General features: G+C 37.6%; 5 protein-coding genes across 9 annotated transcripts; 4 read left to right on the top strand and 1 right to left on the bottom strand.

Moving 5' to 3' along the window:
- The first annotated feature begins 439 nt into the window (after positions 1 to 439).
- On the top strand, positions 440 to 4,751 carry LOC126366343 (V-type proton ATPase 16 kDa proteolipid subunit c). The gene is made up of 3 exons (XM_050009464.1): positions 440 to 674; positions 1,967 to 2,159; positions 3,739 to 4,751. Exons 1-3 carry the CDS (start codon positions 593 to 595, stop codon positions 3,944 to 3,946), a joined length of 483 nt encoding a protein of 160 aa, XP_049865421.1. The 5' UTR covers positions 440 to 592; the 3' UTR covers positions 3,947 to 4,751.
- Positions 4,752 to 6,573: 1,822 nt separating this feature from the next.
- On the top strand, positions 6,574 to 9,777 carry LOC126366308 (tumor suppressor candidate 3). The gene is made up of 6 exons (XM_050009403.1): positions 6,574 to 6,766; positions 7,071 to 7,352; positions 7,533 to 7,673; positions 8,140 to 8,428; positions 8,918 to 9,104; positions 9,656 to 9,777. Exons 1-6 carry the CDS (start codon positions 6,689 to 6,691, stop codon positions 9,669 to 9,671), a joined length of 993 nt encoding a protein of 330 aa, XP_049865360.1. The 5' UTR covers positions 6,574 to 6,688; the 3' UTR covers positions 9,672 to 9,777.
- A 266-nt stretch (positions 9,778 to 10,043) lies between these two features.
- LOC126366311 (magnesium transporter protein 1-like) lies at positions 10,044 to 16,509 on the top strand. Of its 5 annotated transcripts, XM_050009407.1 has the most exons (9): positions 10,044 to 10,145; positions 10,537 to 10,819; positions 11,511 to 11,685; positions 12,179 to 12,296; positions 13,037 to 13,324; positions 13,627 to 13,761; positions 14,225 to 14,504; positions 15,719 to 15,878; positions 16,341 to 16,509. In XM_050009407.1, exons 4-9 carry the CDS (start codon positions 12,201 to 12,203, stop codon positions 16,354 to 16,356), a joined length of 975 nt encoding a protein of 324 aa, XP_049865364.1. In that variant the 5' UTR covers positions 10,044 to 10,145; positions 10,537 to 10,819; positions 11,511 to 11,685; positions 12,179 to 12,200; the 3' UTR covers positions 16,357 to 16,509. The 5 variants fall into 5 exon arrangements, with proteins under 5 accessions (XP_049865364.1, XP_049865366.1, XP_049865367.1 ...); XM_050009409.1 differs by lacking the exons at positions 10,044 to 10,145; positions 10,537 to 10,819 and adding an exon at positions 10,259 to 10,510 and having other exon boundaries at positions 11,494 to 11,685; XM_050009410.1 differs by lacking the exons at positions 10,044 to 10,145; positions 12,179 to 12,296 and having other exon boundaries at positions 10,259 to 10,819.
- Positions 16,395 to 20,078, bottom strand: LOC126366317 (polyprenol reductase). Its single transcript, XM_050009426.1, has 4 exons — positions 19,579 to 20,078; positions 18,099 to 18,287; positions 17,307 to 17,614; positions 16,395 to 16,750 (listed from the first exon to the last, which is right to left on the bottom strand). Exons 1-4 carry the CDS (start codon positions 19,904 to 19,906, stop codon positions 16,658 to 16,660), a joined length of 918 nt encoding a protein of 305 aa, XP_049865383.1. The 5' UTR covers positions 19,907 to 20,078; the 3' UTR covers positions 16,395 to 16,657.
- A 199-nt stretch (positions 20,079 to 20,277) lies between these two features.
- LOC126366341 (bombyxin C-1-like) lies at positions 20,278 to 25,520 on the top strand. Its single transcript, XM_050009462.1, has 4 exons — positions 20,278 to 20,343; positions 22,216 to 22,331; positions 24,085 to 24,289; positions 25,276 to 25,520. Exons 1-4 carry the CDS (start codon positions 20,313 to 20,315, stop codon positions 25,443 to 25,445), a joined length of 522 nt encoding a protein of 173 aa, XP_049865419.1. The 5' UTR covers positions 20,278 to 20,312; the 3' UTR covers positions 25,446 to 25,520.
- Positions 25,521 to 25,729: the final 209 nt, after the last annotated feature.

The following is a 25,729-nucleotide window of genomic DNA, read 5'->3' as shown; positions in this document are numbered from 1 at the left end:
TTAAATAATATTTGGAATGGTTTATTTACTGATCCGTAACATAAAAAAATAAAAAAATTTTGGTAGGTACCGTAACTACTATATTAGTAGCTTGTTATTATCTAGCAATACTAATGTTTAGTCATATTAGTTAAGTATTATTTTTTATATTAAAATAATTAACTTTATAAATAAATTTTACAGCATATTTAGTATAAAATCACATTTTTGTTTTTATAGTTAATTCAAATTTACATATTTGTTTCTATTAAGATAATCTTGTAAATTAAAAGTAATTGTGTTTTGAAACAGTACATGCGCAGTACAGATTTTGCTGGCCAGCGATCCACATCAATGTTCGACGTCATAGCGCTACCAAATCTGCAGCTCAGGATTGGTTGCGCATTTCGGATGTGACGTATCAAAGCCAATCAGAACTTAGGTCATATTGATTGAACACTGCCTTGAACATCCATCGTCATATGACCCATTCTGTTGAGTCTCTAGAGCTTGGGCCTTATTTGTCTGTTCTAAAGTAGTTCCGTGGAGTGAGTGTGTGCAGATAGTCATCACATTTTTGGGACCTGTAAATACTCCCACATTACACATCAAAATGTCATCGCCAGCAGCTGATAACCCTGCCTATGGACCCTTCTTTGGAGTTATGGGGGCGGCGTCTGCTATCATCTTTAGCGGTATGGATTTCTATACTTTTTGATTGAAATGGCTGTCTCAAGTGATTATTGATCTTGCACATTGTGACTAGGATTTGGATGTGTTATTGCACTGAGCTATTGGCATCTGGTTATGGCAACGTTCTGATGTCCCAATTTGCCGTAAATGTCTGGACATGTTATTTTCGGCGTCCTAATTATAGTATAAGCCGCGCCTTGCGCCATCCGCTAGTTTCACAAACGACTGTGACGGGATAAGTTTTGGCTATGTTTTCAATGAAATCTACATGGATTTTGCTTATTGGGGGTTTGGGGTGTAAAAGGCGTAGAATAAAGCCTCCACAAATTGTGAATCACTGGTCATGTGATTGCTATCTTTGTGACGTTGGTACTACTGTACAAATGTATAACTTGCTACAAAAGAAGGTAGTAATTTGAAGAATCTACATGAAAAAAATATAGTATATATTACGCTCAACCAATTCTACTATATAGCATTATGAATTTGTATGACGATAGTGTATGGATTAGGCATGTACTTTATAGGTTTTCTAGTAAATGTCAAAGTTGTAACACAAATGGGTGGTGTTGAAACACCAACATTGCAGCATTTAGTTTATGATTATTAGTTTTACCTAAAATTCCTGTAAAATATCATATTTGTTTACTTTAGAGATATCACATGACTATGGACCTTTCATCATGTGATTGGCATAGTACTCAAGCAGTTCTATCTAACCTTACTTAATACATACCATCTATAGTTACATAGGTACTACCTATATTACTACAATAACAATATCATAAATTGATGATACTTGAAAGAATTCAATCATGTGATTTGAAAATAAGTCACCTGATATATAAACTACAAGTTATGCCATCAATACTTGGTCATATGACTTAACTTCATATAAGTACATACCTGCTTAAGCATCTATCTACCATGATATTCGTTAATTACTTAGTAGGAACTAAGTTACTCATGAACCTAGAAATACTTATCTAATCCCTTTACATGAATCTTGTAGGGATTCACTACAAATTCCTTACAATTCAGCACAAGGATACAGATCCTTATTACATCACTCAACTATGAAATTACTAGTACAATCCTTGAATAGGTAGAATCCTTAAGTTCAACATTAAACTTAATTAAGATACCTATGTTTCCTCATAGATAGGTACCATGAATTCAGGAAAGATTTTCTGTTGCTATAGCAAATATCAATACAACTAACAAGTTGCCACGATTCATCCACCCAATATACCACAATAGTACTTATTGAATGTGTGAATTTATACCATTACAGCGCTGGGAGCCGCCTATGGCACGGCCAAGTCCGGCACGGGTATCGCCGCTATGTCGGTGATGAGACCCGAGCTCATCATGAAGTCCATCATTCCCGTTGTCATGGCGGGTATTATAGCCATCTACGGCCTCGTAGTGGCTGTACTCATCGCTGGTGCGATGGACCAACCCTCTGCGGGTTACACCCTCTACAAGTTAGTATTATTTTGTAATTACTCATTTATCCTGTCTAATATTATAGACTATTTGTTTGTATGGATGGTAGGTTGATATCTTGTCACTATACATAACTGTACATCACATTTAACTAGTCATCATAATTAGGTGTAGGTAACCATGAGTTACCACTACTCTGACTAGGTACTCTGGGCGCCATCCCACTCGCGTCAGACAGAGTACTGCGGTGTGGAAGGCTAGAGAGAAACCACTGCCCTATTTTTCTCTAAAAAGTAACATGGAGAAAGCTACACTGACAAGATTGTGGCTCTTAAATTAGTGATGTGATCAACCATGAGTTGTTTTTTTACTGGTGATGATGTTGATTTGGAATTTGTCAGGTTTTGAAAATCAATCTATAGTGTATTTTGAGACAATCCTAGATAGAATGACTAAGTATTAGGACTCTAAATTTTGATACTAATGAACAGCATGCATGGCTATGAATAGCAGATCTACATCCCCGTTAAGGCCTCTTCAAGAGAGACCTGATAATCGAATTCTCTCATTTCTAATTGTTGGTCTCTACACCTCATTTGGAAGAGTAGTACCGTTAATTTTCAGCACATTCTTAATTATAAACAACATGCAAGATTTGCATATCCATGCAAAATGATTTATTGTAAATCAACACTGGAAAATGTTTGTATAAATTAAATATGCAGACGTCTGTAATGATAAATTACACTGGTGTGTTTGCAAATAATTCCTGCCATTGTCATGTGACTACTAACTGGGTCACCCACAATAAGGAAGTATTGAAAAACCTAGATTCAAGGTCAGGCTTATAAATAAAGAAAATCTGCAATAATTATTCAACATTGTTACAATTACACAATGAATTCCTTTCTTAATGCATCTTTGTTACATCTAAGTCAAAAGTGAAATGATATAAGGCTATTATCACTAAGTAGGTACTAATTACTTATCTTCTGTCTTTACAAGTAGTTAGTTAGTCCCCTTCTCACTTGAAGATATAACATTAACCATATCTCATTCAAACAACAGTACTTAAGTGTGAACACATAAAATACCTACTATGTTCAAACACAAGTAGTACATTAATTGCAAACTCAAGCATTGTAATAATTGAGAAAGTTTTGAACAACGAAAAGTTACGATTAGGTCGTGTCGTGACTCGGTAAAAATACAAAGAAATTTAATTTGATGGGAACTCCGATTCATGCTTGACTGGCTAATTGCTCCCGCCAAGACCTTCGAAACGCGAAGCGTTTTTCACGTCGCGCTTACAGCACCGTAACTTTACCAATGTCAAAGTCGTTACATTCAATTCAATATATAACTTAACATTTGAGTAAATATTGCAATTGTTTATGTCACTGTCTAGTTGTATAAGCATCTTGAAATAAAGCATAATTTGACAGAACGAGAATTCAGTTGATCATTTTATTATTTATGGATAATAAGTTGACTTGTTAAAATGCTTGTTATTTATTCACGCCAAGCGACACCTGAGTTACTGACTAAACTAGCGTCTACATAGCAAACCCCTATAGAATAGTTTAGACTAAAACTTTGCAATTCTGTTTTTTCCAGGGGCTTCATCCATCTTGGAGCTGGTCTGGCCGTAGGCTTTTCGGGTCTGGCAGCCGGTTTCGCCATAGGCATCGTGGGAGATGCCGGTGTACGTGGTACCGCGCAGCAACCCAGGTTATTCGTCGGCATGATCCTTATCCTCATTTTCGCTGAGGTATTGGGTCTATACGGTCTCATTGTCGCCATCTACCTGTACACTAAACAGTAAATCTGCATTACACTTCTCCCGTCGCCCGTGCTCCGAGCCTCTATGCTACAGAATCTGCTCAGTCGACACGCGCACAGGGAGTTGTCGCCGGTAGCGACCCTAACGACCGCATAGGGCCTCGGAGCACTTCCATGTGTATTATAACTTGTTGAGTACTTGAACTTTAAATCATTTATATTTTGCCGCATAGCTCCGGCACGGCGTGACTTAGATGCTGTAATCGCTCCGTGCCCTGAGCCGTGGCTTGTATAAAATATATTTTTTATCCAATGATACATTTTTAACTTCCCAATTCAATCATGTTTTAATGCTACCGCGCGATGACAGTATTTTATTTTTTAATTTATTTTCTGCCGTTTTGTTTCCCGGTGACAGGAGAACTATGTTTCACCTATCGACATATCAATTTTTTGTTTGCGCGTTCCTTCCCTCGTGAGAAATTACACCATCTGACGATATCACTTTTAGATTATTTTAGCGTTAAGGCGAAACTAATGTACAGTTAGAGTAGAACGAGTATCTTAAATAATTTATGAATCGTTAAACCCCCACGGTACTGTGTACCACCATCTTTGCTGAGAATGTTGAGGTAAAACCTGGCTTAAGTACTACATGCTGTATAGCTTTCTGTGTTATAGTGGATGTATCTTATTACTTGTATCGTTATGGGCCTGTAAATGTTATTTACACTGTTCTCTCTTGAAGTGACCACTGACGAAAGCGAGTCACAAACATTGTATTATTGCCAGGAATCCGTAAATAAACATGATTTGTACATTCCATATTATTTTGTTTCTACTTATTATTCAGTGTTTTATTTTCCTTGTCGGTATTCTATAAGCGAGCCATTGAAAGTATTTAGATAGTCAAAAGCTTCATGACATAAATATGCAGCACTGTCTTATCAAAATTATAATAAATATTATACATTACTAGATAATTTCGACTATAAAGTATGCAGAATAGATTCATATTTCAAATTCGTGTATTTATTCCTGTATGGCATGTTTGAATGATAAAATGGTAAGTAATACAAATTAAGTAAATTGTATTTTATTTTAGGTTTCATGTTAGAGAATGTTATAATCTTTGGTGTTACTGAATGAATTGTGTTAATAAAATATTTTGAAAACACAGCTTTCGATAATTGAATATCCATTTTATTTTTTATGCCACAAATTTTAAGTTTCTTATGTCCCTTTTAACTCTTCATGCAGTGGATTTGTCTACTTATTTAAAGGATAGGTGATTAGATTATGATGAGAACAAGAAATGGTGGCACTTTTCTAATATCTGTGGGTGGCATCGAATTCCACCAAAGAAACTGAGGGGTCCGGCGTAGCGAGTAATGTTTGCTAACCAATAGAATCGCTCCTAAAGCTATTCATCACAAGATGTAATGGGAGTTCCGACTTCAGTGGTCAGCTATTAGAAGAAAAATTTCATGCTGCTTATCAATCGGAGTATGTTTTCTATGCTTTCACCACAGATTTGAAATACCTAATAATATTTAACAGGTTTGTAAGAGAAGTGTGGAATTGGTGCAAATTTTATTCCCGATTGCCACCTGGGGGCAATCCATACGGTGGCGATTGGGAATATAGGTGGATCAGGATCGAAGCAAATAGAATTCCATAGTCTGCTTACCTAACACAGCATGATGCCTGTATCCCCGAAGGGGTAAGCAGAGGTGTACACCTCGTTGCCAGCTATGTTTATATTGCCAAAATTCTCGAAAACACGTATTATAATATCAATTAATATCTATGATCCAAACATTAAAAAGTCGAACTTGCTGGTTAGAGTCGGGATTCGAACCTGGGACACTTATGATGTAAGTCGCGTTCTCTGTTTACCCCGGTGGTAAATAGGCGTGATTTTATGTACATATGTTAGGATCGTTTGCTTGGAGTGAGGCCATAAAGTAACTAACTACGTTACGCCACTGTGGCCTCTACCCCGAAAGGTAATAAGGGCGTGATTTCTTCATGGAAGTACACATCACAGTCAGTAGGTACCGTATTATAGCGTCCGATGTTCTAAGCATTCAATATTTTGGCTCCCGGAAGCGTCCACATCTTAGCCCTAGGGTTTCAAAATTGCTATATACATCAGTTATCTATCGCTAAAGATAAAATTGTTTCCCAAGTAAACTATGTATGTAGGTGGACCATGGTCCTCTATATGGCCCATGGCCAGAGAGGGGGAGTAGTAAAGTAGTAGTTTTTATTATAAGGGAAAGTGGGAGAAGAAATCTGGTTTTTATTCGGCGGCGGTACCTACAACAGCAGAAGCGTTTAGTGCAAAACAAACGCTGGATAAAACAGCTCAATGAGACGAAAGGCAACGTGATCGTGGATTTGTTGCAAAGAAAAAAGTAGCTTTGATTAGGCTAAAAATGGTAGAAGCCAATGCTGTAAAACAAAGTACTTTCTGATTTTAACGTAAACGAAAATAGGCTTTCACATAATAGTATTAAAGTAAATTTTGCTATAAACATTACTATGACATATCGTGTTTTTTCGGTACAATTTCGGTACTTTTCGAAGAACTAGTTAAGTTATTAGAGTGAAGTATAAAAATCGTTTATGTATAGCGTCTTTTCTCTCTTACAATTTTCTTGTCAATTTGACTTTAGAACACGTCATATGTTTCAACTTTCATGTCACGTCGGTTTATAATTTTTCAATAAATTTAGCCGATAATTGTTTTCATATTGTCTTTTCACGGTAAAACTGCAAAATGAAGATCAAGGCACTTTTGTGCTTCACAGTTCTCTTATCCTGTTATCAGGGAAATGCACAAACTCGACCGAAGTTGGTGAGTGTTTAGCATCATAGTTTTCCATAACCGGCATTCGTTTTTCCTATTTTAAAAACAATATAATGTATATTTCTTTATTAGCAGTTTATTCAATTTTCATAATATCCTTATTAACCCTCAGTATTAACAAAAAACCTTGAAATCGATGAAGAAACCTATAAGCAAAGCTTAATATTTTCCCCAACATCTCTTGATGGTACAACCACAGGGTATCTTAATATAATACAATACGTAAAAAAGAATATGCGGAAGAAGTATTTAACCTACCGATATTTTTTATTGAATTAAATATTTTTTTCAGGTTGAAGAGAAAGTCCAACAGCTTTCGGATCTCTTAGCCAAGAAGTCGATAATAAACTTGAATCTCAACAAGTTTAAGGAATATGTTAAGGCTCCACCAAAGGACTACTCCTTTATTGTTATGTTCACTGCAATGGCACCGGCAAGACGTTGTGCCATTTGTCAGCATGTCTACGATGAATATTTAATAGTAGCAAATTCATTTAGGTATTCTCCAGCTTATAACAACAAATTGTTCTTTGGTATGGTTGACTTTGATGAGGGTTCTGACATCTTCCAAATGGTAAGAATAGGCTTTTTATACAGATTTCTTTTCAACTTTTTATATAAAGTCCTGTGAAGTGAACATACATACATTCCTACATCCCAATGCTGGGCACAGGCCTTCCCTGGAGGGGTATGGAGCATGCTCCACCATACTGCTTTATTAGCTAAATAATAAATGTATACTTATACTTTTCAGTTACGTTTAAACACTGCTCCTGTGATCATGCATTTCCCGGCTAAAGGGAAACCCAAACCAGCAGATTCCATGGATTTTGAGAGGGCTGGTATCCATGCTGAAGCCATTGCTAAATGGATCCAGGATAGAACTGATGTACAGGTTTGTAACAGCATTAGCATCACGCCTGTAACCCCAAAGGGGTAGGCAGATGTGTATACTATTCCCCAGTCCTCACCAGCTGTGTATAAGTCCCATGTAATAGGAGGCCAGTCTATTGCAGTCCATTGGAAACAATGTTATATCAATAAAAAAAAAATGTTGCTTGATAATTGGATCACATTATGTATAGAATTAAATTGCTATCTATATTGCTTCCCTTTATTTTGATCAGAATAATAGTGGGTGAAAGATGTAATTGTGTCTGGGTGTATGTAAGAATAAAATAAATTTGTACCATTTATACCCAAAAACAAAGATAAAAGATGCATATGTTTTATCCATGAAATTAGAAGGTTAAATAAAGAAAAAACTGTACAGCTCCATCTATATTGTTTTTGAGGAAAATAGCCTGGAAAGTCCCTCATTATATCGTCATACTAAAACATCCTACTCTATTAATTTCCAGATCAGAGTCTTCAGACCGCCTAACTATTCCGGAGCAGTTGCTTTGGCCATGCTATTCGCACTTGTCGCTGGATTCCTCTATCTGAGAAGGAACAATCTAGAATTCTTGTACAACAAGGAAATGTGGGCTACACTGGCTGTGATTTTCTGCTTCACCATGATATCTGGACAGATGTGGAACCAGATCAGAGGCCCGCCGTTCTTCCACCGGACTAAGAACGGACCTGTGTACATTAATGGAGGATCACATGGACAGTTCGTGCTGGAGAGTTACATTGTAGCTATTTTGAGTATCCTTTTTCGAACATATCACTGCTGGATTGGTGGGAATAAAGAAAATATATAGAATGGGGATGTCATAAAAGTCGGCGGTTGTGCAATTGTATTTCTTTTAAATTAAAGAGAATTTATATTATCGGCGATGTGCTGGTATCACCGCAAACGTCATAAATGTCCATATAGCCAAATCCCCTCGCATACTAGCGCTTTACGAGCGCTGTCGTGCCAGTGGCGACGCGACGTTCAGCGCCAGTGTCATTGAATTTCAAACTGTGAAATTGGTTCCCTGTGTACATTTGCCCGCTTACACGGCATTCGTGTTTACAGTCAAAAGACCCGGGTTCGTGTTTGTCGAAACCTACACGAGATCACTAATTACGTTTACTTGCCGCAATACGTGAACACCTCGTCAATTTGGCGGGAAAGCGGCCGAAAACTGAATGTAATGTAGCATAAAAGTCGCGCCATTTATCAATACAAACCTTAACTCACTCGTTCAGACGGAGCAGTTGCTGTAGGAGTGATTCTGATGATAGAAGCAGCTGGTGGCGTTAAGAACAAGGAAGTTCGCGCGCAGGAGGGCAAGAGGAGACGCTTCCAGTCCGTAGTAGGGTTGGTGCTAGTCTGCGTGTTCTTCTCGCTGCTGCTGTCCGTGTTCCGAGCCAAGACTCAGGGATACCCTTACAGGTACTTAATTACATAATTAACTTTGTAACCTTGGTCTTACAAGTTTAAATATAGCTTGATGCGAAAATTACAGCAGCACAGGCGGCACGGCTTCCGCGGCGCGATATATTGACGGCTTTGACCACGACGACGTGAATAAATGTACGGCTAATGGTCGATGCCCACAGAACAGAAGTATGTGCCAAAGACGACATAATATATGTTATGTTTGTCCTGCTGTTAGTCTAATTAGACTATACTTACTTAAGTACGTAGTTATTCCATGTACCATGTCAAAGACCTTGGTGGCTCAATAGTAACCTTGAAACTAGGATTGATCCACACAAGATAAGAATGACCTGTAGTGGTGTTAATTTATATCGATTTTACCTGAAACGAATTATCTTACATGTTATAGTTTACACCACACTGGGGTTGTGCGGGTGTTGTAGGTACACGATTTCGCTAACCAAAACGCGTTTATGTTGTATTGTATCTCAGAAAAATATGAAGAATTATGAATTGTATTTATGTGTTATGAAGTTACTTAAGTCAAATTTTCTTTGTTTCAGTTTCCTGTTTAAGTAGAAGTTCCTCGAATGTGTAAGAATAATGAGGAGTGTTGTGTCGTGTGTTGCAATATTATGTTCAATTTCATTATGAAGAGTAATAAAATATTATTTATTAAATATAATTTACATATAAATTTCATTTTATAACTCAGTACTCCTTCCACTTGTCTCGTCGCCTTAAAGTGAAAACCACGAAAGCGCCTTTTTGAAAACACACATTTTTTGAAATCTCATTTTTAGCTAAATAAGTACTTTAACACTTATGTGAATATCACAATTCACGACTTACCTATGCAAGGTCTGATGACGCGTATATTAGCTACCGTTTTCCTCAATTTATTCCGAGCATACAGCGTATTATTATCACCATGAACACGTTTTATGGTAAAATAGTAAAATTATCATTACTCAGGCACTTAATACTTTAATTATTTACTTAGTTGTTGATTAAGAACTGAGTATTTGGAATATGGGAATTTCGAATTTATTGGTAATGTATTTTTTTTTTGACTGGCTTATTGTAGATTTGCCGCAAATGGCAATAACTACTTGGCCGGATAAATGGGGAGCGCTGAGGGCTCTCATCCGGTACATTTAAGACAACAACAGGTCTGAGGGTGCCCACCCGCGAACCTCGGCCCAGGGCGTCGCGTCGTCTGAGAGGATAATATTTGAAAGAATTAATCGACCCAGTTGGGTCGATAGTCGACCACGCCCGCGAATGTATTTTTTTTTATTACTTTATTATAAATGGTTGTTTTTTTTCAAGATCCCTAATCACGAGGAATTCTATGGATATTTCTAGTCTTACTCGATACGAATGCAAATTCGTGTTTAGGTCAAGAAGCTTTGGAGGTAACGAAATTGGTTTTTTTTTATAGACAAGCATCACGTCATCGCACTATAGAACCGTCGCCGGTTTTGCGGTAATATTCGCATTCGTTGCTGCAATCTATTTTAGACGTAAAATCATCAAATTCCCTTATTATAAGGAGGTGTGGGGTACATTGGGTGTGTTATGGTGCTGTTTTATGTCGTCTGGACAGATGTGGAATCGAATACGGCGACCACACAAGTATCATTTGCAGGATAATGTGCCATTCTACTTCAGTGGTAATACCACATACCAATTTATATACGAGAGCTACTTGGTCGCCGGAATATGTATCCTTTTTAGGGTTCTAAAAACCCTGTTTAAGTATGTAGACACAAGTATGTTATTCACATATAAATGCGTAAGTAGTAGAAGGTAATTAACTGTCTGTCTGTTACGATTTCCCGTCTAAACTGCTAAAGCGATTATGAAAATTGGCCCAAAGATGATGACTGAAATCCACAGAGGACAGAGGAAGTTTTATGTTTCAGAGTCCTTTTTAGGGTAGGTAGGTACCTATTTATCAGGGACGGATTTCGTGGTCCAGTGGTTGAGCGTTAGGGAAAGTATCCGAAGGTCTTGGGTTCGAATCCCGGTGGCGAGACACGTATACCTAACAAAAAGCGACTACCTAGTATAAATAGTAGCCGGGACTAGCTGCTTCAAGTGCCCTCTGAAGCACGGATCATCTTACTTTGGGACAATCGGGTGATCAGCCTGCAGTGTCCTAACCAAACCCGGATTCGAACTTCCGGATGTCCCGTCCCGTTTCCGGTGTATGATGTATGTAAGGGTTGGTCTCAGGTTGTCTAGGTAGCAGTATTAGGTACATTAAAGTCTATATCGTAAAGCGACAAGATACCATTTCACCTAGATATATTGACCTTGTCGCAAATTTACTTGACCGCAAAATGACTGCATATAGCGCTTCGTCTAGTTTGTGTTTTGTTTCATAAATGTACAGTTAACTCACGACCTCAGTCGCAGCAACGGCATTTAGCATGATCCTATTGATAGAAGCAGCTGGTGGGTTAAAGAAGATGCCATTGTCCAAGGGGCGACGTGTCCTTTGCACTTTAGCCCTTATATCCATATGTGTGTTCTTTTCAATACCGCTGATGCGGTTGAAATCCAAGAAACGGTATTACCCTTACAGGTAAGATGCGTAAGCGCGGAGAAATCTTTAGTCTATGGGTAAGATCTATGCTAAGAAAAAATAATGAGGGATTTTCTTTTTATTTTTTCATTCTAAAAAAGAAAATCTCCCATTAACTTTATTCTGGTTTGAGAATAAATAAAAATATAAGTTTAAAAACTAAAACCCGACCAAAACACTGATTATTTTAAAGCAATGCACCTACTTATTGTTTCAGTTTCCTGTTTAACCCTTAGAATGTCCTAATGCAGAAGTAATGAGAAGCAATAAACTCTGTGGAACTTCTTTTCAACAATAAAAACTCTTTGAAAATCGATATTCTTTTTATAATTCTCTTTGCTTCTATAAAAAGTAAAACTTACTTGACAAGTCCTGCATTGATCGACTGAGAAGAGTTATACGTATTAAAATAAATAACAATTGGAAACTTAATTTTAGATTTATAAGTGTGTTTAAATTTTGATCAAATAATAAAGGTAACTTTCTAAAATAGGTAGGTATATGTCGTAGATATTATGTCGCACCCCCAACACGTCATAAGCACCAAAAAACAACATGCGATGACGTGGCGTAATTGTGCGAATAAAGTAAAAAAAAATAATAACCAGAAGGTAAGTACACATTTTGATAACTATTGTTTTAAAACAATGTTTCGCAATTCCAACAGAAAGCACATTGAGGCGTGCGTGGGTAGTTAATTTTGCGATGGATGTACCTCTAACTACCAAAATAGTTGTGACCTTGTTTATTACACAAAGAAAAAGTTTAAACTCCAGTACCCTGAAATGATAAAAGCCTATGAAAATCTCTCATGTGGATGTGAGGTCGATGACCGACCTCATCACACTGGTGTTGTGCCGCCAGACTACTATTTATTTTAGTATGTAGTCTTTACATGAGCCTAAAAAAATGTTAGAAAGATCAAAAAAAAAGAAAAAGAAAAAAATGTCTGCTTGTGATAGGGGTGTAGGTACTTATTTGTGTTTCTATCTACATAATAATAGGTATACTTACTTACAGTTAGTGAAAAAAAAGAAAAAGAAAAAAATGTCTGCTTGTGATAGGGGTGTAGGTACTTATTTGTGTTTCTATCTACATAATAATAGGTATACTTACTTACAGTTAGTGACATCGTAACGAGAACTTTGAGGGATGATTCAGGCCATGATTCTGAGTTGATATCAAGTGGTATTTTCCGTCGCATGAAAATCCACTTGATATCAACTCAGAATCATGGTGTGAATCATCCCCCTCAATGTTCGTTCCGATGTCACCTGTAGAGGTTACTATAGACTATATACTATTTATTTTCCTACCAACAAGGTGTATCTACTTCTACATTTATTTACAGCTCGAAGACAAAGTGAATCGACTGACAAAAATTGCCGCTAAATATCCCTTCATACCTTTGAACACTAGAAGTCTCAAAGCTTTCGTACTATCACATCCCAAGGACTACTCCTTTGTTATCCTGTTCACGTCCTTGAAAGAAGCTGATGATGAATGTGAAACATGCAAGTATTACTATAACGAATATAAGTTGGTGGGGAATTCATTCAAACGCTGTCCAGCGTTTCAAACCAACCAAATGTTCTTGGGCTCAATCGATTTCAAAAACAACGAAGACATTTTTCAGATGGTAAGTGGAAGAAAAATATATTAACATTTACAAACATCATCTCCCTAGCTTTATCCCGTTTTCACAAGGGTCAGCTTACCAAACCTGATTTGACAGGTCCGGTTTTTCACGGATCGACCGTCTGTGTCCTACCAACCCGCGAACGCAAACCCAGTTAAGTCACATAGCCTTTCTCGGAAATGTGGATTTCCTCATCGCTGGCTTAGTTCGAGTCTGACAACTGCCATAATGGACTTAATTCTCAGGTGATTCTTAATTAAGTATGTCTTTTATCTATCAAATCTCTTCCATAAACTTCACAGTTAAGCGTCACGTCGACTCCAGTGATTATTCACTTTCCACCATTGACAGTACCAAGTGCAGAAGACGTTATGGACTTCAAAAAGTACGGATGCGACGCCATCGATATTAGCAAATGGATTCAAGAGAGGACCGATGTATGGGTTTGTCCACTTTATAATATACTTTATTGCACTTAACAACTAGTTACATCACAAACAAGAAATGGACGTTTACAAGGGTGGACTTATCTCTAAGAGAGATCTCTTCCAGCCAACCCAGAGGTAGTATAAGCAACCCAGAGGTAGCACTTTAAGCCTACAAGATAATCAATAATTTTAACAATCCAAAAAACTGAATTGTGTAAGAAATATCGACGTCAAACATGGAACTTCCTCCTCGTTTTGAAGTCTGTTCTCATTGGCCTTGTATATGCCTCAGTCACTCAACCCACCCACTTGTATATGCAGCATCTGCTTTAGCAGAGCCGTGAAGCTGAGTAGGTGTGCGATTTCAAGAACTTTCTCGTTAGTGACCCTGTCTTTTCATGAGGTGCAATACAATCCAACTCCTAAGGACAAAACGGAAACCTGATAGGTACTTAAATCTCATTTTTTACAGATTGAAATCATCTGTAGGAAGCCCAAAACTGGTTTTTTACCGAAAGTATACCAGTGGGTTGAAGACGGCCTGTTTTACGGTTACAAGAACATTGTGTGCAATAAGGACATCTGGGCCTGCAGCATGGCTCTATTCAGTTTCGATATGGCCGCAGGAGAAGCGTGGCTGGCGGAACACAGCCCACCGCACTTCTCTATTGAAAACAAGAAACTTCAGTTCGTTCGCAAAAATGATATGCATTACCAATATGTCTATGAGACTTATTTGGTCGCATTGTTATGTATCCTTTTCAAATGATATAGCTTCATAAGTAAGTGTTCTAATAGATGCTAAATTCAATCTGTGGCAGATAGGACTATTGACCACCATTTTTGGAAAGCGAACACGTAATACATATTCCGCGGGCTGATACCATATATAGACAAAGTCTGCTATAAAAGAAGATTTAACCTTATCAAACCCACTCGAAGCTGCTTCTCAAATCCTTTGAACGGCGACACTTGTGCCCATCTGGGGCTTTACCTACTGTTATAGAATAAGGAATAAAACTATGTATAGAACGGTACCTCTCCGCTACCCACCAGCGGCTGAGCTAAGTACGTATACCTCAAACGGTATTACTGGTCTTCAATAGTATATGGGCGTTAAACGTCACACACACAGATGCGCGTGTACGATAATGTCTTCTTCTATCGCGTGTGGATTGCAAGTTTTTGTGTAAATCGAGCTGTTTTGTATGAAGTGTCCGGGGTGTGCTACAGTACAGACTTGCGGGGTTTGCATTTAATTATACCAACGGCTTCAACCAATACATACACATACATACATAAACTCACGCCCGTAATCCCTAATGGGGTGGGCAGAGCCACAAGTAATCAAAGACAACTTGCAGTGTTACTGTTGATACAAAGTCCAAAGATGGATATGATGAACCTTATGGTGATAAGGGATCAGCCTATCGCCCATAACATTAATCCATCATGTTAGAGGACACAATCCCTCTGTCGGTTTTTACGACATGCCCGGGAAGAGAAGCAGCTGAACGTGTTCTATGTTTTTTATATGCTCCCAGAACAGCATAGAAGCTCGACCAATAAATGCAGCAAATACTACGCAGATAGATGTCGAAAGGCTATTGGTCTAAGCGCTCGATATAATTCGTTCGGCACGGATGCTGTACAGAGCCTGCTGTAGTTTTAACTATGGTTAATGCCGTATCTCATGTTTACGATATCATGATGCCTCAAAAAAAAGTTTTCATTTCGTACTCCGTACTTCGGAAGGCACGTTAAGCCGTTGGTCCCGCCTGCATTAGCAGTCGTTAATAACCACCAATCCGCACTGGGCCCGCGTGGTGGTTCAAGGTCCGATCTCCCTATCCATCCATAGGGAAGGCCCGTGCCCCAGCAGTGGGGACGTTAATGGGCTGGTGATGGTGATGATGATGCCTCAAAACTTTATTTTTTGTATAATATCCTTAACTATCAACCTCAGATTTACTAGTCGCAGTAGGAATGCTTCTCACTATTGAATCTCTGAGAGGGAAGAAAACAAGTCGCAGTCTCAAAACTGTATTCGGAGTGATTGTTCTGTTTGTATTCTTCATAATTTTGCAAGCAGTATTCCGAATGAAGGAGTCCCTCTACCCGTTTTAGTAAGTTTACTCTATACTATACTCTATAATCGTGTTTTCTCGTGAACTACGATAGTTTACATTCCATTACTGGGTACAGCTTTTCTCTTCGCAACTGCGTGAGGACTTAGGAGAGAATGACTAATTGAGTTCATCACGTCCCACGTGATTTGAACCAAAAAAATATTGACAAGATAGTAGAGACTGTAGCTTAATCTTTTACATTCTTTTTTTGAAGCTGGTGACTATGTTAGCCTTATTTCATGCACTGTATCACTGTGACCTGTAACATCTATTGTGATCGCCGCCTTATGTAGTTCACCTCTAAGCCTTACCTACTCTATCAATATACGTAGCTCAGTAGGTATTTGTTTAGGGGTGAGATGTTTGAGCACCTCTGGAGTCATTACATATCCTCCAAAGAAGACTCATCATTTTATTTTACATCTTTAGAAATATGTTTAAAGTATATTTTTGTTTCAGCTTTATATTCGTGTGAGAATCTTGTCAATATCAGCAAAAGAAGAAGGCGTTAGGTTGTAACGAAAAATATATCTTTATTTAGTTTTAAGTGTAAACCGCGTGCTTAAATACAATGGTATTGTATTAATAATTTAGTTACTTAATAATAAAATAAATAGTTATAAATATTTGTGTTTAGCCTCCATTTCGAATTTTTTGCATATTTGTACCAAAATGTTACAAAATGCATCATTAATTATATTACTTTGTTAAAATTACCCCATACCTGAGCCTCCAATATAATTTCGTTTTCAGTCTTATTATTGTTATGCGATAATTTATAAAACGCCTGGAATTATCGCTTTTCTATTTGAAGGGTAGTCTTTGAACGTTTTCTTGTACCAGTCATGAGCTTGTTGAGCTGTTTGAATCTGAAAAAAAAAACTTCTAACTATATCCTGGAAAGCACCATATTTTTTTTACATCCTATTTAACGTGATTAGAATGACAACAGGACAGAGATATAGCACATCTCCTAGTGCGAAAGAGACGAGAATATGTCATTCTAATCTTTGTTCCAATTCAAAGCACAAATGACAATGGGCACACTTGTATGAAACTTGGTCCAAGAACCTCCACTGATGAGACTTATATGTAATGAAAGCTTATACTTTCCCTATGATTCTGGCAAAGTTCTATCAGATTCTGTCCCGGGGTTCTTTTTCTACAGCCATGTTTGTCCTGGCTAAAAATGTGATAAAATACAGTGGGGGACTAAAATCGACTCAAGATTTGTTGCTCAGTAACTAAATCTACATAGCCAGGACAAACACGGCCGTAGAAAAAGAATCCCGGGACAGAATCTGATAGAACTTTGCCAGAATCATAGGGAAAGTATAAGCTTTCATTACATATAAGTCTCATCAGTGGAGGTTCTTGTACCAGTTTCGCCCATTCTCCTTTTAATAATAACAGAAAAATGCTCACCTGATTACTCAGCACCCATAAGTAAATGCAAAAGAATGTCCTAGTTGGTATTAAAACAACTAAAATGGTGTACATTATAAGTTCCAACATTCTATGGGGACTTGACACTCTTTCAAACCATCTTCCATGAGGTATCTTATGGTCTTCTGTGACCACCTTTCCAGATTTCTTGTCTTTTCGAAGATTGGCGAATATCACGTTACTTTGGTATTGTTCATACCAGCACCATAGGAATATAATGCTGCATGGTATTGATATTAATGTGGTGTAGGTGTCATTCCATGCTATACTGTCTCTGGATTGATTGCCTGAAATGGAGAATAAAGTAATATTTTAGAGCAATTTCGGCCGAGGGGTAGGGATGGAAGAGGAAGGCCAAGGCATCCATACTGCGATCAGATCCAGGATGCTTTAAAGAAGGGTCAGGTCAAGAGTACTCTAAACCGGCGAGCGTGCATGAAGTCTTTCATGAGAGTGGAAGAAGCGAAAGTGGTGTGTCAGGATCATAGTAAGTGGAATTCCATCTCTGCCTACCCCAAAGGAAACAGGCGTGATCTTATGAATGTAGTTATGTATGTAATTCTGGCGAAGGCACAATCAGGGATCAAAGCGGGATCGCCATTGTGGAGGCCAAGGTATCGCCATTACACTATAGAGTTTTCAGAAATCATTATTCTTCTTCTATCGTGTGGGTTGTGAGGTGGAGTACCAACCTCTAAATTTAAATTATAGATTAAATTAAGATTAAATTATATCTAAAATAACATGATTGCCATTCCAAAACAGTCTTACCTAAGAACAGAGGAGCCTGTCCAATGACAGTGACAATGCAGCCAAAGTAATGGATGATCCCTGATAAGTAGTGGCTGAGGTTCATTTTACTGGACTTGGCGAAGACCTGCAGGCAGTATGTTTCGTAGAACCGCCGAGCACATTGCACTGCGAGCAATGACATCGCAACCAGAGCTGCTGTTGCGGATACTGTAAATTATTAATTATTTAATAATAATAAATAAAATAAAGAAAAGAAACTTATTAAAATAATAATAAGTATACAGGGTATTAGTGACACCGTAATGAATACTGAAGGGGATGGTTCAGGTTCAGACCATGATTCTGAGTTGATATCAAGTGAAATTTCCTGTTGGAAAATTCATGAAATTTTTTGTTTTTTTTTTAATTATTTTCAGTTCCATACTTTTGCGACGGAAAATTCCACTTGATATCAACTCGGAATCATGGCCTGAATCATCCCTCAAAGTTTTGTCACTAGCACCCTGTATATTTATATAATTTATTACACAGCATAACTGGCACAAATAGAACATACCTACATTTATTTGATAGGTAATAATAATATGACTTGTGAGTTTATTTGTTTATATATTTGTCAGTGGTATTTGTTCATGATTTTTCATATGCTTTGATATAATACTTATGGATTATGGTGCTTACAATTATGCTTATAATGGCTTTGGCAGTAGTAACAGTGTGCAATAGTAATTACTAGTCATTATGTTGAGTTATGTTATTTTACACAAAAGTAATTAAACATAGAATTGCATGACGATGGTCATTAATGTCCGTTATCTAATAGATTTTAAAGATAATATATTTTTTTCTATTTTTATGAGGCATGAACACCCTGAGCTAGTAACATTATACATCAATGACCCTGAGTGTAGCGAATTTTCATAGCTTTATTATTATTTTGTTGGATGCTCAGTACTTATTCATACATATTATCATTGAAAGGTTATAAAAATAAGATGTAAGCTTTCTCTTTTTACAAATTTGAGCACTATATCATTCAAGGAGAAGAACCAAGCATTTCAGTGCAAAACCTGTGAGAGCATTCACCTATAATGTAATGTTACAGAATGTTTTGAAGTAATATTTTGATACCACCTGTAACATCACGTGCCAATACCAATTGTAATGCTCGAAATTGAATCTGTAATCTTACACAAGGAAATGCTTGAGTCAGGGAAGCAGTATGTATTGTAATTGAATTTGTAAACTTACATTACAGGCTTGCAGGTGAAGGAGCACCCTTAACCTTCTAAGCCCAAGCATTGCGGACACAATAGTTAAACAATGGGGTCATTCAATTTTACAACTTAAAAAATTATAATATTTTTTGATACAAACTCTATTTGTGTGAATTAGCAGAAATGCCATTGATTCGAGCACAAATAAATCAGAATCACTATACTATTATAAATAGATTATTCATAGGTTGCATCGAAAATAGTAAATTAAAGATAGTTACCTGAAGGAACATCTTGCTCCAATATGAGTCTTAGAATAGCAGCGACGAACCGGTTCACTCCAAAACCCAAGAAATACACCAGAATCATGTATCCCAAAGTAGCTACGCTGAGAATTGACGAAAACAGGTAGAAATGTCTATAGTACGCTTTTGATATCTCTATAGCCTCCAAGAAGTTTCCGCCCGACCCTTGGTAAGCGAAACTACCGTATTTATACCCTTTTATAATAAATGCAGGCACATGTTTCTCGTATTTCGATATCAAAATACCGGTGAAAGTTACTGCAAGTGCTAAACTTAGAAAAATAAATTCGAGTATATTTATCATTTTGAAAGGATAAGGTTAACTTGTTACACACTGACACACTACACGTTTATCTAGGACGTTGGCAATCACTGTTTATATGCGTTTGGAATTAAATAGAAAAGTAACGGGACAATTATTCCAGTTTGAACTTTTGCCCCAAATTCCTTATTTTGCAATGACTTTATTTATTTGTATTCTTGACACATTCAGCACTATTAGAAAAAGAGACAAAACACTACCAAAAAGGCTTAATGCTATCACGCTCTGCTCTATTGATATGCGTACAAATTCAGTTGTGTTATTTTCCTATATTTGACGTTAGTTGAAACGTTTATGGAGAGAGTAACCTTCCAAATCGGAATGTCTTATTACAATCTTATTACGTATTTACAAAGAAAATTATTTTATCTTGTTTTATTGTTATAAAATGACATTCACTTCTTGTCTGGAAACATCGGGTGCGTAACGTGTTGTTTCTGTATAAGAAGGCGCGCCTTCGATGTTTATTTATTTATTTATGTTAGCTCCAATAGCGATAAAAGATGGGTCGCGGACTCGCGGACGTCAACTCGCGTCGGTGGTAGGGAAGAACTAAATAAAAGTACGTAGTACTAAGTAAGTAGTGCTGGTCGGCTACTTCTATGGCCAGGTTCAGTACAGAATTGGAGACGTGCTATGGTTATTAAATAGGTAGATACTGAATGAAAACCTTGCTTCAAAATCTTTATCGCATGCTCCTACCATTATACAACACAACAAAGCATCACGCAACATGTATCCCTGAAGGAGTAGGCAGAGGTGTATTAGTAGTATATAATGTCGTGGCCGAATCGTAGAATTGATCATTTCATGATGTGTTCGACCATTTCATGAAATAGTAATATTTCATGAAATAGCCAACATAAGTTGACCATATCATTGAAATGGTAACGTTTAATGATATTTCAATCAACGTTTGGCCATATCGTTAATGTAGGCGGTGACCATGCTATGTGGTGTAATAAAGACGCGAATAGTTGATTAATTTTTTAGGTTCAAAATTATGTACCTATTCGATATGGAAAATTCTACAATAACATAGATTCAATGATTATAATATCAATCAATTTTTAAGTATAAATGATACCAGCGCCACTACCGGTGGATAATGTTACTAATTTTACGATGTGATTGCCAACATTTTTGGCCATATCATGAAGTAATCATGCATTTAGTTGTTCATATTATCGTAAAACGTTTTGTGTTCATTGATCTGGCCAAACTACATCATGATGTGGCTAACGAATGATATTCTATTTAATAAAATATGACCATTTCATGAAATGATCGAGCACATCATGAAATGATCAATTCTAAGAACTGGCCACGACATAAATACCTACACCGGTCCTCTCCATCTATGAAATACAAAACAACAATTGAAACAACTAGTGTGTGTAGATGCTGCCGCCATTATCCACACGGTAATGAAAATTCAGGACACAGAAGTAACTTAGTCTGTAATCGCTATAAGGGTGAGATGAACCACACATCATTTAAAATTAATTCGTAGTTATGAAGGACAGTCCGCGCGCGCGCCTCCTTATCTCTTAGCGGTTTACGGCGGTTAGTAAAATCCATAGGGGGTAAGGTACGTAAATTTAGCTTGGCGCCCGATACGAATTGGTGCGGGGCGAAGAATTACCATTTTAAACGAAGTATTTATTCTATTCCCTATGGAACCTGTATTATGTGGACCTATGTCTACATCCGCCCACGACATCATGTAGAACAGGAATGGATATTAGCAAGAGGCATAGGAAAGGCATGTCCGGGATTATACCTTAGTTACTTCCACTTTCCACTTCAACAGAGAAGTAGGCAAGGATAACGAATAGAAATTTAGGTAAGTGGTATATAGGTTGTTAGTGACACTGTATCGAATGCTGAGGGGGATAACACCGTACTCCACTCAAAAAGAAAAAAAAAACAAACAAAATGGGAACACAGGTATAAGATTTTATTTTTAAAGCGCGCGCTGTCAGAATTTTTAGTTTTTTTTTTTCAGTTTTATACTTAGTAAGTATAATGGACTTATAATCTTATATCTTCGTTCTTTGCTCTGTAATAGTGATTATAATCACACAAAAAATCGGTACCTAAACGTAGGTACCTACGATGCGCAAGAATTCGATTTGCTAGTCTAGTACCTTAAAATATAGGTTACCTACTTAATTATGTACGTAGGTACCTTTTTTCGTGACTGCCATTAAATCCCCGTGATCTGAACATTCAGGAACCCTCTTTTAACAAATGAAGTGTGCTTGATGTTTCGATTACGGTGTTTGCAGAGACTGTCACATCTAATGTTCCGGCTGAATGCAACGTGGCAGCTGGTAGACAACTTAAGTGCGCGCTAGATTTCCCGCCAAAACGGCGCCATGAAAATCTCGTCGTTAAAATCTCAGTAAGTATCGTTTGTTTTGTTTATTTGCATACTTAATGGAGATGCAAAATCTGTTTTTGCGCGTTTGTTTTTTTTTTTAGTGAATATGAAATTAAGGAGAAACTGTCTATTAAGCCCAGGTGAGTTGATTTGCTGTACTTAGGTAGGTATGTAGGTTACCTATTTCGTTATTAAATACTTAAGTAAGATAGGCGGCTGATAGGTGGCTCTTAGGAAGCGCAGTGCCCCGGTGTCTGATTTCTGTGCGAAACAGACTCTATCTTTCGCTTATATTTTGTCTAGGTAAGTATTCAAATTCAAATCATTTATTGTGAGTATGATAAATATCTCATCTACCTAACCTACTCAGACGTTACAGAGAATAATAATTGGTGCCTACCTACTAGGTTAGGTTTATTAGATTAGATTTACTAGATTAGATTTAACCCAGATCAAAATTCACTTCGAGGTCTGCGCCTTAGGAGAGTTTTGGTGTAATGGTATTGAACCTGACGCTTGATGGTATAAACCTACAAAAACTAATAGGTACCTAATAGAATCTTCCTTGACTCGACGTGAAGAAGACAATGCCTTCAGCTGCTTGTTGCCCGAGCATGTCGTCAAGGACTGATCGGGTGATGGGCTGGTAACCAACTGTGTCTCTGGGTAGTATCATATTATCCATATTAATAGCAAGTGTGTGTGGGTGCAGGTTTTCCAACTTTGGCTCTACCCACCTCAATAGAGAGAAAAGGCGTTACTTAGGTATGCATAATTATATAGGTAAGATATATGCTCTCTCTCTCTCATGCCTGCTCCAATCAACTTAGTAGAATATAGCTAATTAAAAGCGAGTTTAATCACTAGTGGATTTGCTTACTTGAGAACATTAAATATTGAAGTTTTAATTTAAAAAGAATTAAGGAGATGGTACGTGTACGCTTTCCTAGAAATAGGTAAGAGGAGGTAAATATTTAAACTCGCTGAAGGTATCACAGGAGTCAAGGTCATGTCAGATTTGAACAATCTTACAGGTTGGTTTTGACACCCTACTGAATATTGATAGGAAGCCTGCGGTGGTAAGGGTATATAATGGGACTTCTCGCAAATGAACCACACACTGGAGAAGTGTGAGCTAAGGTAAGTCTCTCTTAGGCTGCCTTCAGTCGGATCAGCAATCGCGTGCAGTTTCTATATTCTAATGCATGCTGTTACATATGCTGTGCAGTCGTGACTTCAACTTCACGCAGTCGATATTAACTGCATGCAGTCATGATTTCAACTTAACGCGGTCGGCTGTCGATGTGCAATGGACTGCATGCAGTTTATATTTACTGCACACAACTGCAGCCGACTACGAGAAGTTGACATCACGACTGCATTCAGTTGAATGTCGCTTCAGTGATGCAGTCCGTCCGATGGCAGCCTTAAGGAGTTTGCAAGTTGCTGCTAAGCTTAACGCTTTGTAAACTTCGGCTTCTGATAAAGTTCTGTAACATCATATCCATGTGTTATAGATACAATGTTACAATATTATCAAGATTCGGGTATCGGGTAGACAAGTTTATTTTTAAAGAAGGTGGTTTTCGAGTTAACTATAACAAAGTTCGAAAGTTTAATTGTTATTTACCTACCTACGAAGCCTAACCAATATATTTATTCTAAGTATTCCTATTTTTTGGACGTCCTTACTAAAAGTGTTTTCAAGTCTCCTGGTGGACCTTAGTTACGAGTATGTATACTATCCATAGGTTTTCCCACGTTTTGGTTTCAGATGAATCTTCGAGGATCTATGTGGTTGTTCGCTTTCCTAGCGGTGCTGTCACTTTGCTCAGCCCACATCGGCGGTATCCAGAATCTTCAGAATGTGAAACCACTTCAGACCTATTGCGGCAGAAAACTGGCCAGATATCTTGCAGTGCTCTGCTATGACGAAGACGTTGAGAAGAGATCTGAAACTGACTCTGGAACTATGTATAGTAAGTGGATTTTGGTCTGTAATATACTTTTTTTGTGGTTTATGTGGAGAACAAACGTTTCAAGACGGAGGTTTTCTAGTGATATTGCATCGTCGTTACGTGCGGCGTAGGCGAATTGTGTTTATATCACTACCCAGACAACCTGACACCAACCCCTACTAGCCATCTATCGGATGAGGATTGAATCATTAATGGTAACATAATACATTAATGTCTTGAATATCAAATACGACACTATGAAATGATGACAAAGATTAGTTCTGCGATGTTAGAAATGGAAAGCGCCTTTGATCTTCCACATATTTTTATAGTAAGTGTACACTAAAATAAAAAAAAGCATAATAGGACCCCATTAGGGAAAATGGTTGTTCTATTGCTGGGTACATCCGTCAAACAGAGGGGATGTGAAGCATATTTTATCAAGCTCCAGCGGGGGATGGTGCAAATGTGTATGCTTATACATAATATACAATCTATTTTCCAGTGTTTTCCAGCTGCCCGAGGTCTCAAAAGAAGAGTGTCAAAAGCCGAGACAGCCGATTTTACGAATCACGAAGGAGACAAAATGCACGCAATTGAACGGTTATCTACCCATCTAAAGACTATCCGTTCCCGACATTGCTTACCTAACTTTCTTGATCTTTTTCAATCAAAAAGTGCAATTGGTACCGCCGCGGACAATCGGCATTTTTGTCCCACTTATACAACGCAGATTATAGGTACCTACATAAGGTAGAACAAAAAATAATAATTATACAGTTGTATATTCCCGATACGGCTCACTACCTATCACGTTGGTCTAACAGAATCCTTGGTGAGGTGTGGGTACTTAGTTCATCTTGCTGTGGATGTATCTCTACTATGATGGATGGTGGACTCTACCCCAATAGGGATATAGTCATGAGCTTATGTTTATGTTATATATGTATGTATGCCCAGCAGTGGGCGTCGTACGGCTGATAATGATTATGTATGTGTGATTACAGAGGCCATCCTGACTCCGTACTACAAAGATCAAGACGCCCAGCTCGGCTGGCCATGGCTAAGTCCTCACAAGGCTCGAGGGTTGGGTGTACCGACCAGGGGTAAGCGGTTCATCATCACTGAATGCTGCAATAAAGCTTGCGGCGTTGAAGAACTCATGACTTATTGTTAGATTAACCAAAAACAGGCGCTATGGTACTTTATTAATATACTTCCTATAAAGTGTAATAAATAAAATTTTAAAGTATATTACTTTGCCATCTCTCCCTTTGCCTCTTTACTCTAATATGAATTGACTATACCCGTGTCACCGCTTACCATAAGATGAAATTGTGATTAGGAAAACAGATTATTTTAGCTGTGCGTATTTTTATTGTTCTTCAAGTTTTTTTTCTTCAATAGGATTACAAACTCTTCTATTATATGCTTGGAAGATATTAAAGTTTTTTAATCAAT

Source organism: Pectinophora gossypiella, chromosome 4, assembly GCF_024362695.1.
Source record: "Pectinophora gossypiella chromosome 4, ilPecGoss1.1, whole genome shotgun sequence".
Lineage (NCBI taxonomy): Eukaryota > Metazoa > Arthropoda > Insecta > Lepidoptera > Gelechiidae > Pectinophora > Pectinophora gossypiella.
Note: the sequence above shows the minus strand (reverse complement) of the source record. Positions and strands in the feature narration are given on the sequence as shown.

Coding starts and splice junctions, on each gene's coding strand:
- LOC126366343 (XM_050009464.1), top strand. CDS start 593: ATGTCATCGCCAGCAGCTGATAACCCTGCCTATGGACCCTTCTTTGGA. Junction 675..1,966: donor GTCTGCTATCATCTTTAGCG/GTATGGATTTCT, acceptor ATACCATTACAG/CGCTGGGAGCCGCCTATGGC. Junction 2,160..3,738: donor GCGGGTTACACCCTCTACAA/GTTAGTATTATT, acceptor TGTTTTTTCCAG/GGGCTTCATCCATCTTGGAG.
- LOC126366308 (XM_050009403.1), top strand. CDS start 6,689: ATGAAGATCAAGGCACTTTTGTGCTTCACAGTTCTCTTATCCTGTTAT. Junction 6,767..7,070: donor CACAAACTCGACCGAAGTTG/GTGAGTGTTTAG, acceptor TATTTTTTTCAG/GTTGAAGAGAAAGTCCAACA. Junction 7,674..8,139: donor AGGATAGAACTGATGTACAG/GTTTGTAACAGC, acceptor ATTAATTTCCAG/ATCAGAGTCTTCAGACCGCC.
- LOC126366311 (XM_050009407.1), top strand. CDS start 12,201: ATGTCGCACCCCCAACACGTCATAAGCACCAAAAAACAACATGCGATG. Junction 13,762..14,224: donor GGATTCAAGAGAGGACCGAT/GTATGGGTTTGT, acceptor CATTTTTTACAG/ATTGAAATCATCTGTAGGAA. Junction 14,505..15,718: donor TTATTTGGTCGCATTGTTAT/GTATCCTTTTCA, acceptor TATCAACCTCAG/ATTTACTAGTCGCAGTAGGA.
- LOC126366317 (XM_050009426.1), bottom strand. CDS start 19,906: ATGATAAATATACTCGAATTTATTTTTCTAAGTTTAGCACTTGCAGTA. Junction 18,288..19,578: donor GGAGCAAGATGTTCCTTCAG/GTAACTATCTTT, acceptor AATAATTTACAG/TATCCGCAACAGCAGCTCTG. Junction 16,751..17,306: donor TATGGGTGCTGAGTAATCAG/GTGAGCATTTTT, acceptor TTTTTTTTTCAG/ATTCAAACAGCTCAACAAGC.
- LOC126366341 (XM_050009462.1), top strand. CDS start 20,313: ATGACATTCACTTCTTGTCTGGAAACATCGG. Junction 22,332..24,084: donor ATCTCGTCGTTAAAATCTCA/GTAAGTATCGTT, acceptor TTTTGGTTTCAG/ATGAATCTTCGAGGATCTAT. Junction 24,290..25,275: donor TGACTCTGGAACTATGTATA/GTAAGTGGATTT, acceptor GTGTGATTACAG/AGGCCATCCTGACTCCGTAC.